This window comes from Osmia lignaria, chromosome 3 (assembly GCF_051020975.1).
Source record: "Osmia lignaria lignaria isolate PbOS001 chromosome 3, iyOsmLign1, whole genome shotgun sequence".
Lineage (NCBI taxonomy): Eukaryota > Metazoa > Arthropoda > Insecta > Hymenoptera > Megachilidae > Osmia > Osmia lignaria.
This window is the reverse complement of record NC_135034.1, coordinates 11,333,381-11,346,693: the sequence shown is the minus strand read 5'-3', so window position 1 is coordinate 11,346,693 and position 13,313 is coordinate 11,333,381. Positions and strand designations below refer to the sequence as shown.

Below are 13,313 nucleotides of genomic sequence, written 5' to 3'. Positions count from 1 at the left end.
CTTTTTCCACATTTCCCAGTATCTGAGATACTAAAATTCTACAATTTTAGAATATTCGAATTTTTTAATTATAGTTACAATATTCCAAAATCTTAGAATTTCTAAATTTCAGATTACCAAAATTCTAAGGTACTAAAATTCAAAATAGAATTTTTTAATTTCAGAATTAGAAAATTCTAGAGTTTCAAAAAGACAAAATTTTAGAATTTTGCAAATGGAAATGTTTGCTGTTCATGACAGTGGAACACCAGTCGGTGAACACTGGAAACCAAGCTACATTTCAATGAACGAGCACCTTTTGTGCCAACAAAGTTGAGAAGCAGATTCTCTGCGACAATGTCCTGTAACATCTGTCGCTTCTCAAAGATTCCACGCTAACAATAACATCAATTCATAACTTATAGTGAATCAATGATTGACATCAATGCACTACCATTCAAAAGTTTGAAAACAGTTGTATCTTTTGTTAATTCTTGAAGAGTGGAAATAGAAAATTCAATTAAAACTGTGGCTCTCTCCATGGTCCGCCGACAGTATTAAACAAGTAATCTTTTGTTAATATATTGGAAGCAATCATTAATTAGTAAAATATAGTAGTACATAAACCTGATTTGATTTGATATATCAAAAAGTTGCTATTGAGCCACCACGAAACATTTCAATAAAGAAAATGTATAAGAAAAGCAAAGATTTCTATACAGGTACCATTTACAATTCGGCGTTGCGTCACTTAAACTGGAGCCAGTTCATCGAGAAACATATTGAAAAGTAAAAGTTACGTAATTTATATTGCAAACCGAATGTAATGATAGGTTTCCTTGGGGTTACGCAATTTATTACGTAAATTCTGTTATCGTGGTATCAAATGGTTTCGATATTTGTCCCACGAGTCACACTGTCACGTTTCTCTCAGCTCTGGATGATAAATTTCTTTCCAATAATGTAATTTGAAGGAATTCAAAAGATAATAATATTTAATATCTTTAAAATTCGAAGAGTATCCAATTGCTGTTTTTATCTATTTTAATCCTTGAACAGCGGAGTCTGAAATGAAATTAAGGCTCTCTCCATGGTCCGCCATCTGAAAATTAAAACGAAACAGACTGATAATTTGATAATCAGAGCAAAAGAAGAAAGGAAAGTCTACTCCTTTTTGCCTTGCAATCGATCAGAAGAGATGAATCCATATATTTAATCAAAAGCCATTTTTTGAAACAATCAAGGCCAACACGTTAGTATATCCCGAGACCTGAACGATCGAGGAGCTTAGAAACTGTGTTGATCGCACACCGGGACGATAACTCTTAACAAAGAGGTCTGCTGGTGTTACGCGCGTTAATCTGCTATCAGTGTTGCATTAACCAGCTAAAGATAACACGTTCCTTGGGAAACAAAGAGTAAGCGTATGTTACAAAGATTATCAACATTTATCTCGTTCTTACTACAAATAAAATACGGAAAATTAACAATAAAAATGTAAATTCTTTTCACGGCTCGTAGATCTGATTGAGTTTTGTAATTGCGATCATACGATTAGCTGTTTAAACAAAGAAAAATGTTAATTTTCCACGGTTGTGTTATATTGCACTGACTTTTATCAGGGAAAGCGGATATTTAAATACTAGACTGTTGCGTATCAAATGTTGAATTTCAAAACGCAAAACGTCTGATATGATTTATTTCAATGGTGATTCTCGGAAGCCATTTTGAATTAAGAATTAATTATTAAAAGTTTATAATTAATTAAGAAGGAAAATTTATTTGTAAGAAGTCACGTAAAATACACGTTTATTTCGTAGATGCTCCTAGTGAAAAAAGATCCTACGACTTCGGATCATTGGTCGGGAGTGTACTTAAATCCCATGTCTAATAGCTATGCAAGCAAAAAGGATGCAAGCCCGTTTTGGTAACCAAGTCACGGAAATTTCCAAGTTCTTTAAGCGTTACGTGCACCCCAGTCGTAGTGTCCCTGCACGTTTTCGGTTCGCTGATGCGAACACGCCATTTCCAATTGCGCGAATACGTCATGTGTCCCTACGAGCACGATGTACGGCGCTATATGCACTCTTCCAGCAGACGATGGTGGGTTGCAACTTGCCGAGTTTCGCAAACCCGCCGGTCGTTAACCTTACGCGAAAATGGATAAGACGGTTCCACCGTGGCAACGTTGCCGTTCTCTGAAACACCCGCTTAGCAAGTAAGTTCGGTTGCATTTAACTTTAGACTTGACCAAAAAGCATAAAACGGTACGTTATTTTTTTCCTTATTTTATTACTCCATCTAGAATTATTTTAGAATCATTCTGGAATTATTATAGAATTTATTATTTATTATCTGTACATCTCTAAATAGATAGGTTATAATTTTGTCCATTTATCTTACACATTTCTATCCAATTCTGAATGATGCCAATAATTTTATTTCTTACTAATAACTTTTGAGAAAATATAATTGAATTAAAGATCGTAATTAAATGATAATCCTATCTTTAATGATAACCGTGCACCCTGTGACTAAACCGAGAAAAAATATTGAGATAGGACAACTTGGGTATGAATCGTTACATGATGTATCGTAAAACGGTTCGCTTACGTATACGCATAAGAGTTCACGATGCTCGCATGAACGTGATGCAAATAGTTGCGGCAGTACATGTTCACGTGTACGTTGGAGCAATTGCGTACACGTGCATACGTAGCTCGTGTCACCTTTGCCACACTACTAGACGTAATTGTATAGTAGTCACAGAAATATAGCGCGGTCATTAACCTATTAATTTCCGTAGGTCGAAAATGTAATAGATTTTTAAATTCTAGTATTCTAATGTTCTGATATTAGAAAGAATTTGTTTCGAAAATTTCTTTTGCAAATTATACATTACACACTATTTTTCCAATATGTTGCATTAATTCCAAATCGGTATAGTACTGAATGAATTATTTTTGGCAACAGTTAAACGTCAGCGAAACACGTGATTCCACAAATCGATTAGATTAACGGCCACGCTATATTTCTGCGACTACTATACACCCCCGCACAAGCTTTACCAACTGTATAACGAGATAACTAGCCTTGTAACGAGATTATCGCTCGAGCATTGACGTTTCTGAGTTTTCTAGCTTACGACCAAAGAGTGACTGAGTTTTATCTACAAATAAAAATTATAAAAAATTTCAATACTATATGAATAATTAAAAAATTCTAATTTTGAAGGTATTGATATTAAAATTAATTTAATAAAATCGCCTTCTGTGCTCGGTTTTGTACGTTATATTTCAATTTAAAGTTACAATTTGATTAGAAACCATTTTTATTTGGTAAATGTTTTAAATAAAGATTCTTCGAGGAAGAAGGAAATGATTCATTGCAGAAGAAAAAAACACTTTTTCTGTTTTCCTTCTTTTATGGATATGTACTCGAGAATTGAATCATACGAAATGTGCTTTTTTACGAAATTGTTGAATCAACATGTTTTTGCGTTTTATCGTCGTTTACGTAGTAGGTTTGCGTACGAGCACCGTCATTAGAGATTTCGAAAGTTGACGGCTATGGTTCACGGACCTTTTTATTACCAACTTAACTGACTTCACTTCTATGACTCATCGTTTCCTGTCCAACGCTATACGTATTCGTAGTAACGCCAAAGTGTAGGTATACATAATAAGAGGCGACACTCTGAGAAAGAATTACTTTTAGAGAGAGACGAAATGGTACAACCAATTGAAATGTCCGTTCGGTAATCTTCGCATTCGTTCGTGAACGCTCGCCCAGTCTACATGTACATTTAAAAAGTCATTAACTTTCATAATTCTGCGACTCTACAATTATGCAATTCCAAAATTCTAAAATTCTAAAATTCTAAAATTCTAAAATTCTAAAATTCTAACGTTCTAAAATTGTAAAATTCTAAAATTCTAAAATTCTAAAATTCTAAAATTCTAAAATTCTAAAATTCTAAAATTCTAAAATTCTAAAATTCTAAAATTCTAAAATTCTAAAATTCTAAAATTCCAATTTCAAAATTTAATGGACCTATCCCACCCCAGAGAAAGGTTCTAATTACCTAAATCATAATTATGATTCTTAACTCCAATTTAGTGATAAAATGTAGGTATACTAGATGTTTCTAAGAAATTAATACAAAGGCTTTCCATTCATTTTAGAATGAATATTTCAACTGTATATTAGCATTTTTATTTGATCATGATAATTATGGGTCATCAAGTTAATTAACGCAAAGATAAATTGTGTATGCAAGTTCTACTTAAGTTTCTCTATCTGTTTTCGCACAGGGACGAGGGTAGAACAATGAGAATCAGCGAAGGAAATCCTGTGGGGAGCAGTAGGTTTTCTCCAGAACCGATGACCGCTTCCACCGGAAGTTCGGACGACGAATCGCCGACAATTCCAGAGACTTCCCTTCCCCTGACCACATTTTCCGTCGAGGATTGTGTTTACAGAGGCGAAGGGAATGCTAATGTTGTTATTGCACTGCCTCAAGTAAGTTCACAAATATTATTCTATTTTCTTTTCTTCTTTTTTTAAATGTACACTACTGCTCAAAAGTTTCAGTATCTACTGCATTTCCAAATTTATACTATTTCAATACTAAATTAATAAATCTGAATTAAAAATGTTCAGACTTAAAGGAATTCAATGAAATATTTTTATGAAACCTGAGTCAATCAAGACCCAAACTTACAGAACATATACAAATATATTAACCTAAAGTTAAGTGTATAATTTTTAGAAAATAAGATATAAAATTAAGTTAAAATTGGGGCTTTCTCCATGGCTCATCGTATGGTGGTTAAGTAACACTAATGCAATAGAAAGTTAAAAGATTTCTTCGATTAGAAAAACGATAAAGTCACATATTTTCATCGCATACTGATGAACAGGTGACTCACCACTACGACGTTACATTTTAACTACCATGAGTCAGTTCGTTAGTATTCTAAAATTTCATCAACAATTAGGTAGAAAGGATATTGGAAATTCTATGAACTATTTCTGTTCTTTTCCACGTACATAGATTCGAAGATAAGCATAAACTGTTATGAGTCAATGATTGTAAAATGAAAATATATTTGCTTATTGTTTTTAAACCGAAAAGCAAACCCGTTATCACCTGATGTCACGTGCTGACATATCAAAATGTAGACTTAAGATTGTGTAGGAACTCTAATTACGGTAAATATGAATATTTATTTAGCAATTTGGTGTACAGTATCGAGCAAAATTGGCTATTCCTTAAATTGTAAAATGTGTATATCTAAGGAACTAAATCTACGTTGTTAGGCCTTACATTTTGTTTCATACAGCATAAATCTACGGCCTTCTGTTACAACGTGTTAAAATGACGGCCATCAACTGAAATCTTTGCGTGGGTGCTATTGTAATGCTTGTGTATTGTCTATACCTACGTTGATTTAAACTGACATACAATACGATAAAATAGATAATATATGAGCGTAACATGTATGCAGCACATACGCAAAGATTTTGTTCAATGGACGTCCTTCTGAACACTCGTGCGACCTCAACAGATTGTTAATAATTTGATTTACGGCCTTCTGAAATACTGACGGAGATCGTACTGTAATTTCTATATATATATTGATAGAGAGGGAAAATGAAAAAAGATTCTAGTACAGAACGTGTCAAAAGGTAAGAAGACTAACCGACGATCGAAGATACACTGACTATGAGAGCTCTCATTTGCGTCAGTGCGCACATGTTCTGCGCACACGTGACCCAAACGGAGAAAAGTATATAAAGAGTGAGCAGGACAAAAAATATGATGGCCGTTGACCTCCTGATTGTTGGAAGGGGTAATGGTCTGTTAGTGGGAGACTCAGCTGGTAAATGATCGATGGATGAGCTTTACTTTTCAGAATCGCAGAAACTATCAGAAAAACCGATTGGAATAATAATATGTTAATTAAAACGTTCGCTAATAAGAACAAGAGATTTTTAAATTTTAAATAGGAGAATCAATAAGTCATTTGCAACAGTACGTACAAATGTACATGTATGTATAATAAGATACATTAATCGGTTCATAATTACTGGTACATATGGTACATTTAGTTTTTTCTTTAATTTAAACATGATCGCAGAAGATATATTTCATAATTCTTTTGAAATATGCTAATACAGTGCAAACTACACTAACTCTAAACTACAGTGGTCGTTATACTACAGCACATTACTCAATTCTGTTGATCAGCAAGGTACGTCACGAATGGAATACACGCGGGAGGAATTATCGAGCGGCTACTGTATTTACTTATAATGCTTATAATATGAAAATCTTTCGTACCAAGACTGTACAGTCAACGTGATCAAGGATAATCGAGTCAGTGTTAATGCGTGTAAGCAAGAGGCATTTGTATCAAATGCACAGCAAAATGTTGGGTCCACTTTAATAAGTTAAAAAACATTAGTTCCCTAGGTAAGTAGGTACTTAGAACAAAAGAGTGACGCAGAAGGAACTTTTGTACAAACCACGTCAGCCGGCAAACGAGAATAGTCAATATATTGATTGAACGTTTATAAAAGACGGCAAACACCTGAAAAAGTTCACATGGATACCACGAAATTATATGTTCCAATACTAATTTTTATTCGAATCTATTGACATTGCTTACCTACATTCGCTATTTTAAAATTAAGATTCTTTAGAATCTTGGAATTTTGGAATATTTAAATTTCAAAATTTTAGAATTGCAAATACTTAAAATCTTAGACTTCTAGAATGTTTTTTGCTATGTCGACATTTTCGAATCCACCCTGACTTCTTCATAATGACGCCAGTGTTTAAACATAATTCAATGTTTTACTTGGAATTATTAATAATGCATTGAATTTTTATTAATTTAAAACAGCGGTTACTTCCATTACTGTTCCAGCAAAAAAGTATCTCTTGTTTTTTTTTGTAGTTTGTAGTCAGTTTGTACTATCAGATGTAATATAAAGATAATTTGACTTCATCGTAATGGTAATGTTTTAGACATTAATGAGGGATCGCCGTGAGCGAGCATCGATCAAACGATTATTTTCTTTTTAAAGCGATCAAACTCATTAATGATAAGGCTGATTTCTCAGCGAAATACGACGTATATACTAGTAATTAGTGCCACGTCATTCAGGCAATTCACTGATAGTAATTGAAGCTTGCTGCGCAATGGAAATTGTGGTTTGCCGCGATATGAAATGCCTCGTGTCGACCTAATTTCAATTTTGTTGACGAAGACTACGACGTCAGAATTTTTTTAGTTTCCCTCCATTCATAATCAAGCTTAACTTATTTTCATCGTTTCCTTATCGTTAGAGGAGAAACAAATGTAGATCATTTGTTTAAAATCTATATTAATATAGTTTTACAATTTTTGAAAAAATGAAAAATCCTAAAGAAAAGGTTGAAAAATTGTAATAAAATATATAGTTGATACAAATTTGAAATGTGATTCGATTTACATGGCCCTTTCGTCACGCTTTTGCCCCTACGTTTCAGGAGCGTAAAGTAATTCGATTCCGGAAGTCGGTGCCGGACGATGTTTCACCGGATGGCGGTAAACAACGAGTAGAACGAGAAGTGAAATTCGTGAGATTCGTGGCTTCCTGCTTTTTGGGCCCGTACACGCAAATCCCTGAGATACTTCGTTACGATATGAAAGACATCGTCAGATTATCAGAAGCCATACGACCACTACGACCAGGTAAAAACGTATAATATTCGCGGGTAAAATTCGTACTGTTTTTGTCTTTTTGAAATTTTCTTGTAAACGATATTTTGGAATTTTAGAGTTTAAGAATCTCAGAATTTTTTTATTTAATTTCTTACGGCTAAAATTCCTCCCCCTTAATCTTTATTTTCTAAATTTTTTAATTTAATTTCTTACGGCTAAAATTCCTCCCCCTTAATTTTTATTCCCTAAATTTTTTAATTTAATTTCTTACGGCTAAAATTCCTCCCCCTTAATCTTTATTTTCTAAATTTTTTAATTTAATTTCTTACGGCTAACATTCCTCCCCCTTAATCTTTATTCTCTAAATTTTTTAATTTAATTTCTTACGGCTAAAATTCCTCCCCCTTAATCTTTATTTTCTAAATTTTTTAATTTAATTTCTTACGGCTAAAATTCCTCCCCCTTAATTTTTATTCCCTAAATTTTTTAATTTAATTTCTTACGGCTAAAATTTCTCCCCCTTAATCAGATTTCACGAAATATTTGAATTTCGCTGACGAAGCTAAAATCGGCTGAGATTTCATCGGTGCGAGAAGCAGCAGGTACCGAAAGGTCTTCACGGGTATATAAACCTTGCATTTTTCTTCGAAGAGGAAAGGTGCAAGAGGCAGGTGTACGCGCCGGAAAAAGGGGTGGTATTATTCAAGTGGCTCGACAAAAATTGATGGAACGAGACTTGGGACTTTCACCTAAAATTGTACATCTGTCGTTTTCACGAACAATAAGTCCATCGATAGACATCTGCGTTTGAAGCTGTCTTCTACACTTCGGTTACATATAACCCCGTTTTATTAATTATCAAAATGTTCACTTCTCTTAGAATTAATCTGCCTCGATCGTTTTGCTTCAAATCAACCAGATGTGAACATAGATTCTGAGTAATTTGAATGTACCATATGAAATGGTCTATCTTCAAATGTAAAATGTCTGTCAAATATAAATTTGCATCTATATATAAATGTATAGATAAAATAAATTTTATAAAAATGTTTCTTTCTAGATAATGCTATAGCACGAAAAACAATGAAATTATTTGAATTTTTCATTTATTTCGTAGAGAATGACAACGTCGACAGACACTATCGAAAAACATTAGAGCCATCGGGCGCGTTCATGCCTCCATAAAGATGTTCGCACGTTCTATGGAGAAGCACACATACGATCGGTCACACCTACGAAAAGGGCACGACCCCAGGGCAACATCCGTCGAGATCTCCTTCAGGAAAGCTGATGCACGGCCTATTGAGTCACACCTCGTTCGCCAGACGAGGTCACTTAAAGATCGTTTTCTCGCGGTCTATTCCCTTTCTCGAAGTAATTAATTGCCTGCATTCGTCAAGTCGTCGTTAAAATATTTTCGATAATTAATTATAACGTAGCTACGATGTAAGATAATAAACCCCTTTATTTCAAAAATTCCGGACTATTCTGTCCGTTTCGAAGTCTGAACAGCTAAATTTCATTTCTGGACCATTGTACGACGCGTAAGAAACAGGAAGAAATTAGAACGATACGAGAAACCGTTCGTGGAGAATGGAAACCATTCGCTCGAATTACGAGGAAAACAAGTTACACAGGAAGCCCGAATAGGTAGCTGTTAATGAGCAACACGGACTTTATCTGGACTTCGTTTTTCGATAGTATTCCATCTTATTTGTGGGTTGCTTGAAACACCAATTAACAAGACATAACACGAACCCGCAATAAACAATGATCAGTGTTTAACGATAATTAATGTCGTAAATGATAGTTTTCCGGTCGGTCATAATCACGTTTCTTAAGTCATATCTTCTTACGAGAGTTTGTATTCTCACACTAGTTGATACGGTAATTGAGTCAAGTGTCCTTAATGTGGTAATTATATGTTAGGGATAATACAATAATCGGATAAACAATATATTATTGGTGACACTGATAAGTACTTTCTTAGTTTACGTGGGAAAATTTCAACTGATATTTATTTTATTATCCATATTCTCTAATTATATACCAAATTTTATATTTAATAATTAAAAATTAAATTCTTTTTCTAAAAATACTAATATTCAAAATGGGTATATTTTATTCGGTAAAATAAAATCATAACTAACAATGATCCAGGAAAAACTCATTTGACCTGTAAGATATTAGGTTCTTTGTCCTGCTAGCCGTACATTGATACTGAGACTTTCACGTGATATTCAGCCGCTTTACCGGTTCTATAGAGGATTTCTCGAACAATTGTTATATGAGCTCTTCATTATTTTCTTAAGAAGCTCTGATAGACAAGAATAAAGAAATTTGAAACTTTCTACATCTTCTAATAACCATTTTATCGAAGCACAATGTAGTGAAACATGAACGACTAAATTGTCAGCTTGTTTCAAATTTTTCTTAGTGATTGTAAATATTATAGGAATATTAATAAGAAAATTAATTTATATTGCTAATTTGCATAGAAATTTGCATAGAAAATTTATGACCTGATAATATCGAGAAATAACGTTTCGGTATGAATCATAAGTCACTTTTATGCACCTATTAAAAAATAAACCGGAATAATGAGTAGCCGAAGTGGCAGTGTAAAAATGCATAAGCTGTACATCTTGTGCATCGAAGTGGTACTTTTGTGCATTATCCAACTGACAATCGCAAACGTCAGACAGTTTTTGTCAGGAATTCGTTTTATGTACTTGAAAAGATAAGGAATTAATTACTCACGTCAAGAAGACAGTACGAGGGTTACAGGATGTATGCTCGGTTGATTCAAAGGGTTACTGGAAAAATGCTAATTATACTTCCTTTCACTCGTGTACCTTGCAATATGTACTTAAAAACAAACTGTTCCAACGAATTAACTTTACGCTGGTACAATAGGTCACTGAAGGCTACAGGAAGCCCTGTTATAAGCCTTTTTCTTTAGGAATAAATGTTAATTTATTTTATTTAAATAAATTTTAATTTTTGATCTAAGTTTATGAATCAATGGGGTTCTCGAATATTAGATTACCCCGGGCCCCAAAAATTTTAATCCAATTCTATTTAGAATGAAACATGTTAATTAAGCGAAACTTTTCACTAACAACAATTTCTTTGTTTTCAGATAAACGTTGCCACAAAGAAATCAGCGAGACGTATGCCACAAAGTTTCCAGATTACACGTTTCTTCAAACAAAAGTTGATCCTAAACTATTCCGAAGCAAGCAAACGTTCTGCGTTGAAATTAAACCAAAACAGGGATATTTAAGAGATGATTGGAAGTTTCAAAAATGCCCTTATTGTCTAACACAGTATCATAAGGTATTGTATACACATAAGTCTGATTCATTTCTTTATAGAGCAATTTTATATTTCTAAAAAAATGTATTAGTCGAATACAATTTTCATTAATTTTTATTAATTTCAGCTCAAAAAGAAGGTCATCGCAGCTCGTAGTACTTATTGCCCATTTGATCTCTTTTCTGGAGTTGAGGAACGCATGAAATCTGCACTGGAAGGATTATTGAAATCACCACAAAACAATTTAAAGATTTTTAAGGATGGCATTATTGTTTATGATCAAGAATCATCTTTGAACAACCTTGAAGGTGTTTTGAAAGAATGCTTTCAAAATTCTACAGCAGATACGAACAAAGAATATATCAACAAATTGTGTAATTTACTTTGCACTGCTCTCTTACATTCATTTCGTTCGGAAGAACTGAGATTAAACTCTACTGTGTACGAACTATATTCCTCTTATGAACAAGACTTGAAGTCAACCTTGCATATTAATTCAGATATAGTTGCAAAAGCTAAGAAACTTTTGTATTTCACCGGGGAGGTAAATTTGTAAAATTTGTAAAATAAGTAAAATTCTGTGTGTATATTGTATAGTAAATTAACACAAGTTACGTGTAAACTGCGAATTATTATATTTATGGTATTAAAGTAATAAAATTTTACAGGCCTGCAATACGAAGGGCGTAACACTGCCAACTGATTCGGTGCTGGAACGAATTCTTTGTATGCAAAGATTACCATTTGTTAGTTCAGAATTTGTTTATAATACATACGTTAAATTTCGTTCATTAATAACCAATGATATACTATATTTTAATTTATTAAATGTACATAAACCTGATGAGCATTGGATATACTTTTACAATCAGAAAGTAAGTAAATATTTTAAATCACCTAGTATCTTACTAATTTGTTTATATTTTTCAGAATACTGTAACGGAGAATTTAGAAACACTGAAAATACGTGCCAAAAACGCTTCAGTTTCAAATGAATCAAAATTTGATGACGACAACAATGGCAACAAATTAATTCAGTTTAGGGATAAAAAACCTGATGAAAATGTTCGTCTTGTATCAAAATCAAGTTTACCTCCAATTTATTGCAAGAAGAATAACCTAATCTATAATAAATTTAGCGTAATATATAATGAGGAAAATAAACATTGTAATAATGAAAAAGAAACAGATTTAATAAACACTGAAAGTATATTATGCTTACAGAATTATCTTCTGTTTTCATGTGCCAGAGATTGCTCAATATTAATAGCATTTCGAGAATTAAATCCGTAAGTTATCAAAAGTTTGTTTAGTAATTTGATGCTTAATTAGTAAAAGTTGAGATGTTTTATTTTTGTTTTAAGATTTGAATTTTGAGTTGAGTTGAGTTTATTATATACTAATTATCTTCCTTTTTCAGGGATTCAGTATCGTTTGTCTCTGATGGAAATGTATTACAACTTTCCGATGGACTCAGCTTCGTTTGTAATATCGGAATTTCAGATTTAGATCCAAAAAATCTTCACTGTATCGAAAAACACTGCCAACGAGATACCAACGTCTTAAATTCAGTGATTTCCGTTCTTGAAGAAGAACTTACAATTAAAAATCAATTGTCATCCGAAACTCAATCACTGCAGTAGCAGTTAATACTTAAATTAATTTTAACAAATTTTTACTATGTGACGATTCTATATTTGACACTTTTAGAAACATTCTGTATTAAGAAATGAAATTAATTGAATAATTTAATAGCAACTTAATAAATTTGTTATATGTATACCGCAGTTCACCAGAGTCCATAACTGCGACGCGCAGGTTGGAAGGTGGTGGGGGAACGCAGTGAGCTCTCCGCTAATCGCTTTCTACTTCGTTTGGGAGTATCGCCAATCAGGGCGAAGATGCGCACTGGAGAAGCGCGAAGAACGAAAACTGGTCTTTTCGCAGTTATGGACTCTGGTGAACTGCGGTATACATACTACATTTAAATTAATATGAACTGCGGACACATAAAGTATAAGAATTTTTAAATAACAAATTGTTAACATCACTTGTTACATTTTGATATTATTAAAGGAAATAAAATACTGTGATTCTACCTATACATATAATTTGGTAAGTAAATAATGAACAAATAAATTGTACACCGTGTATGTTTTATGATGTATTATCGATTGTCTTGTTTTACTTATCAATAGTATTTCAAATGCATAAAAGCGTGGGAAAATATAAAAATTATTGTAAATTATATCTTTCGAAAAGTACTATGTATTTAACGATGTATCGGTGGTGCTTTCTGTA

At 33.0% G+C, this 13,313-nt stretch overlaps 1 protein-coding gene across 15 annotated transcripts in view; it reads left to right on the top strand.

The window, feature by feature from the left end:
- The window catches only part of Ipk1 (Inositol phosphate kinase 1), a 46,531-nt gene extending 33,350 nt beyond the window's left edge, over positions 1-13,181 (top strand). For 8 of the 15 annotated variants that reach the window (XM_034332683.2, XM_034332678.2, XM_034332675.2 and 5 more), the window contains 7 exons: positions 4,293-4,500; positions 7,520-7,724; positions 10,837-11,033; positions 11,140-11,556; positions 11,681-11,887; positions 11,943-12,301; positions 12,433-13,176. In XM_034332683.2, coding sequence (XP_034188574.2) covers positions 4,309-4,500; positions 7,520-7,724; positions 10,837-11,033; positions 11,140-11,556; positions 11,681-11,887; positions 11,943-12,301; positions 12,433-12,655 — 1,800 coding nt within the window. In that variant the 5' untranslated portion in view covers positions 4,293-4,308 and the 3' untranslated portion in view covers positions 12,656-13,176. Of the gene's footprint in view, positions 1-121; positions 1,398-1,451; positions 2,198-3,956; positions 4,108-4,292; positions 4,501-7,519; positions 7,725-10,836; positions 11,034-11,139; positions 11,557-11,680; positions 11,888-11,942; positions 12,302-12,432 lie in introns of those variants that run through there. The other 7 variants (XM_034332684.2, XM_034332685.2, XM_034332686.2 and 4 more) reach the window with 6 other exon arrangements.
- Positions 13,182-13,313: the final 132 nt, after the last annotated feature.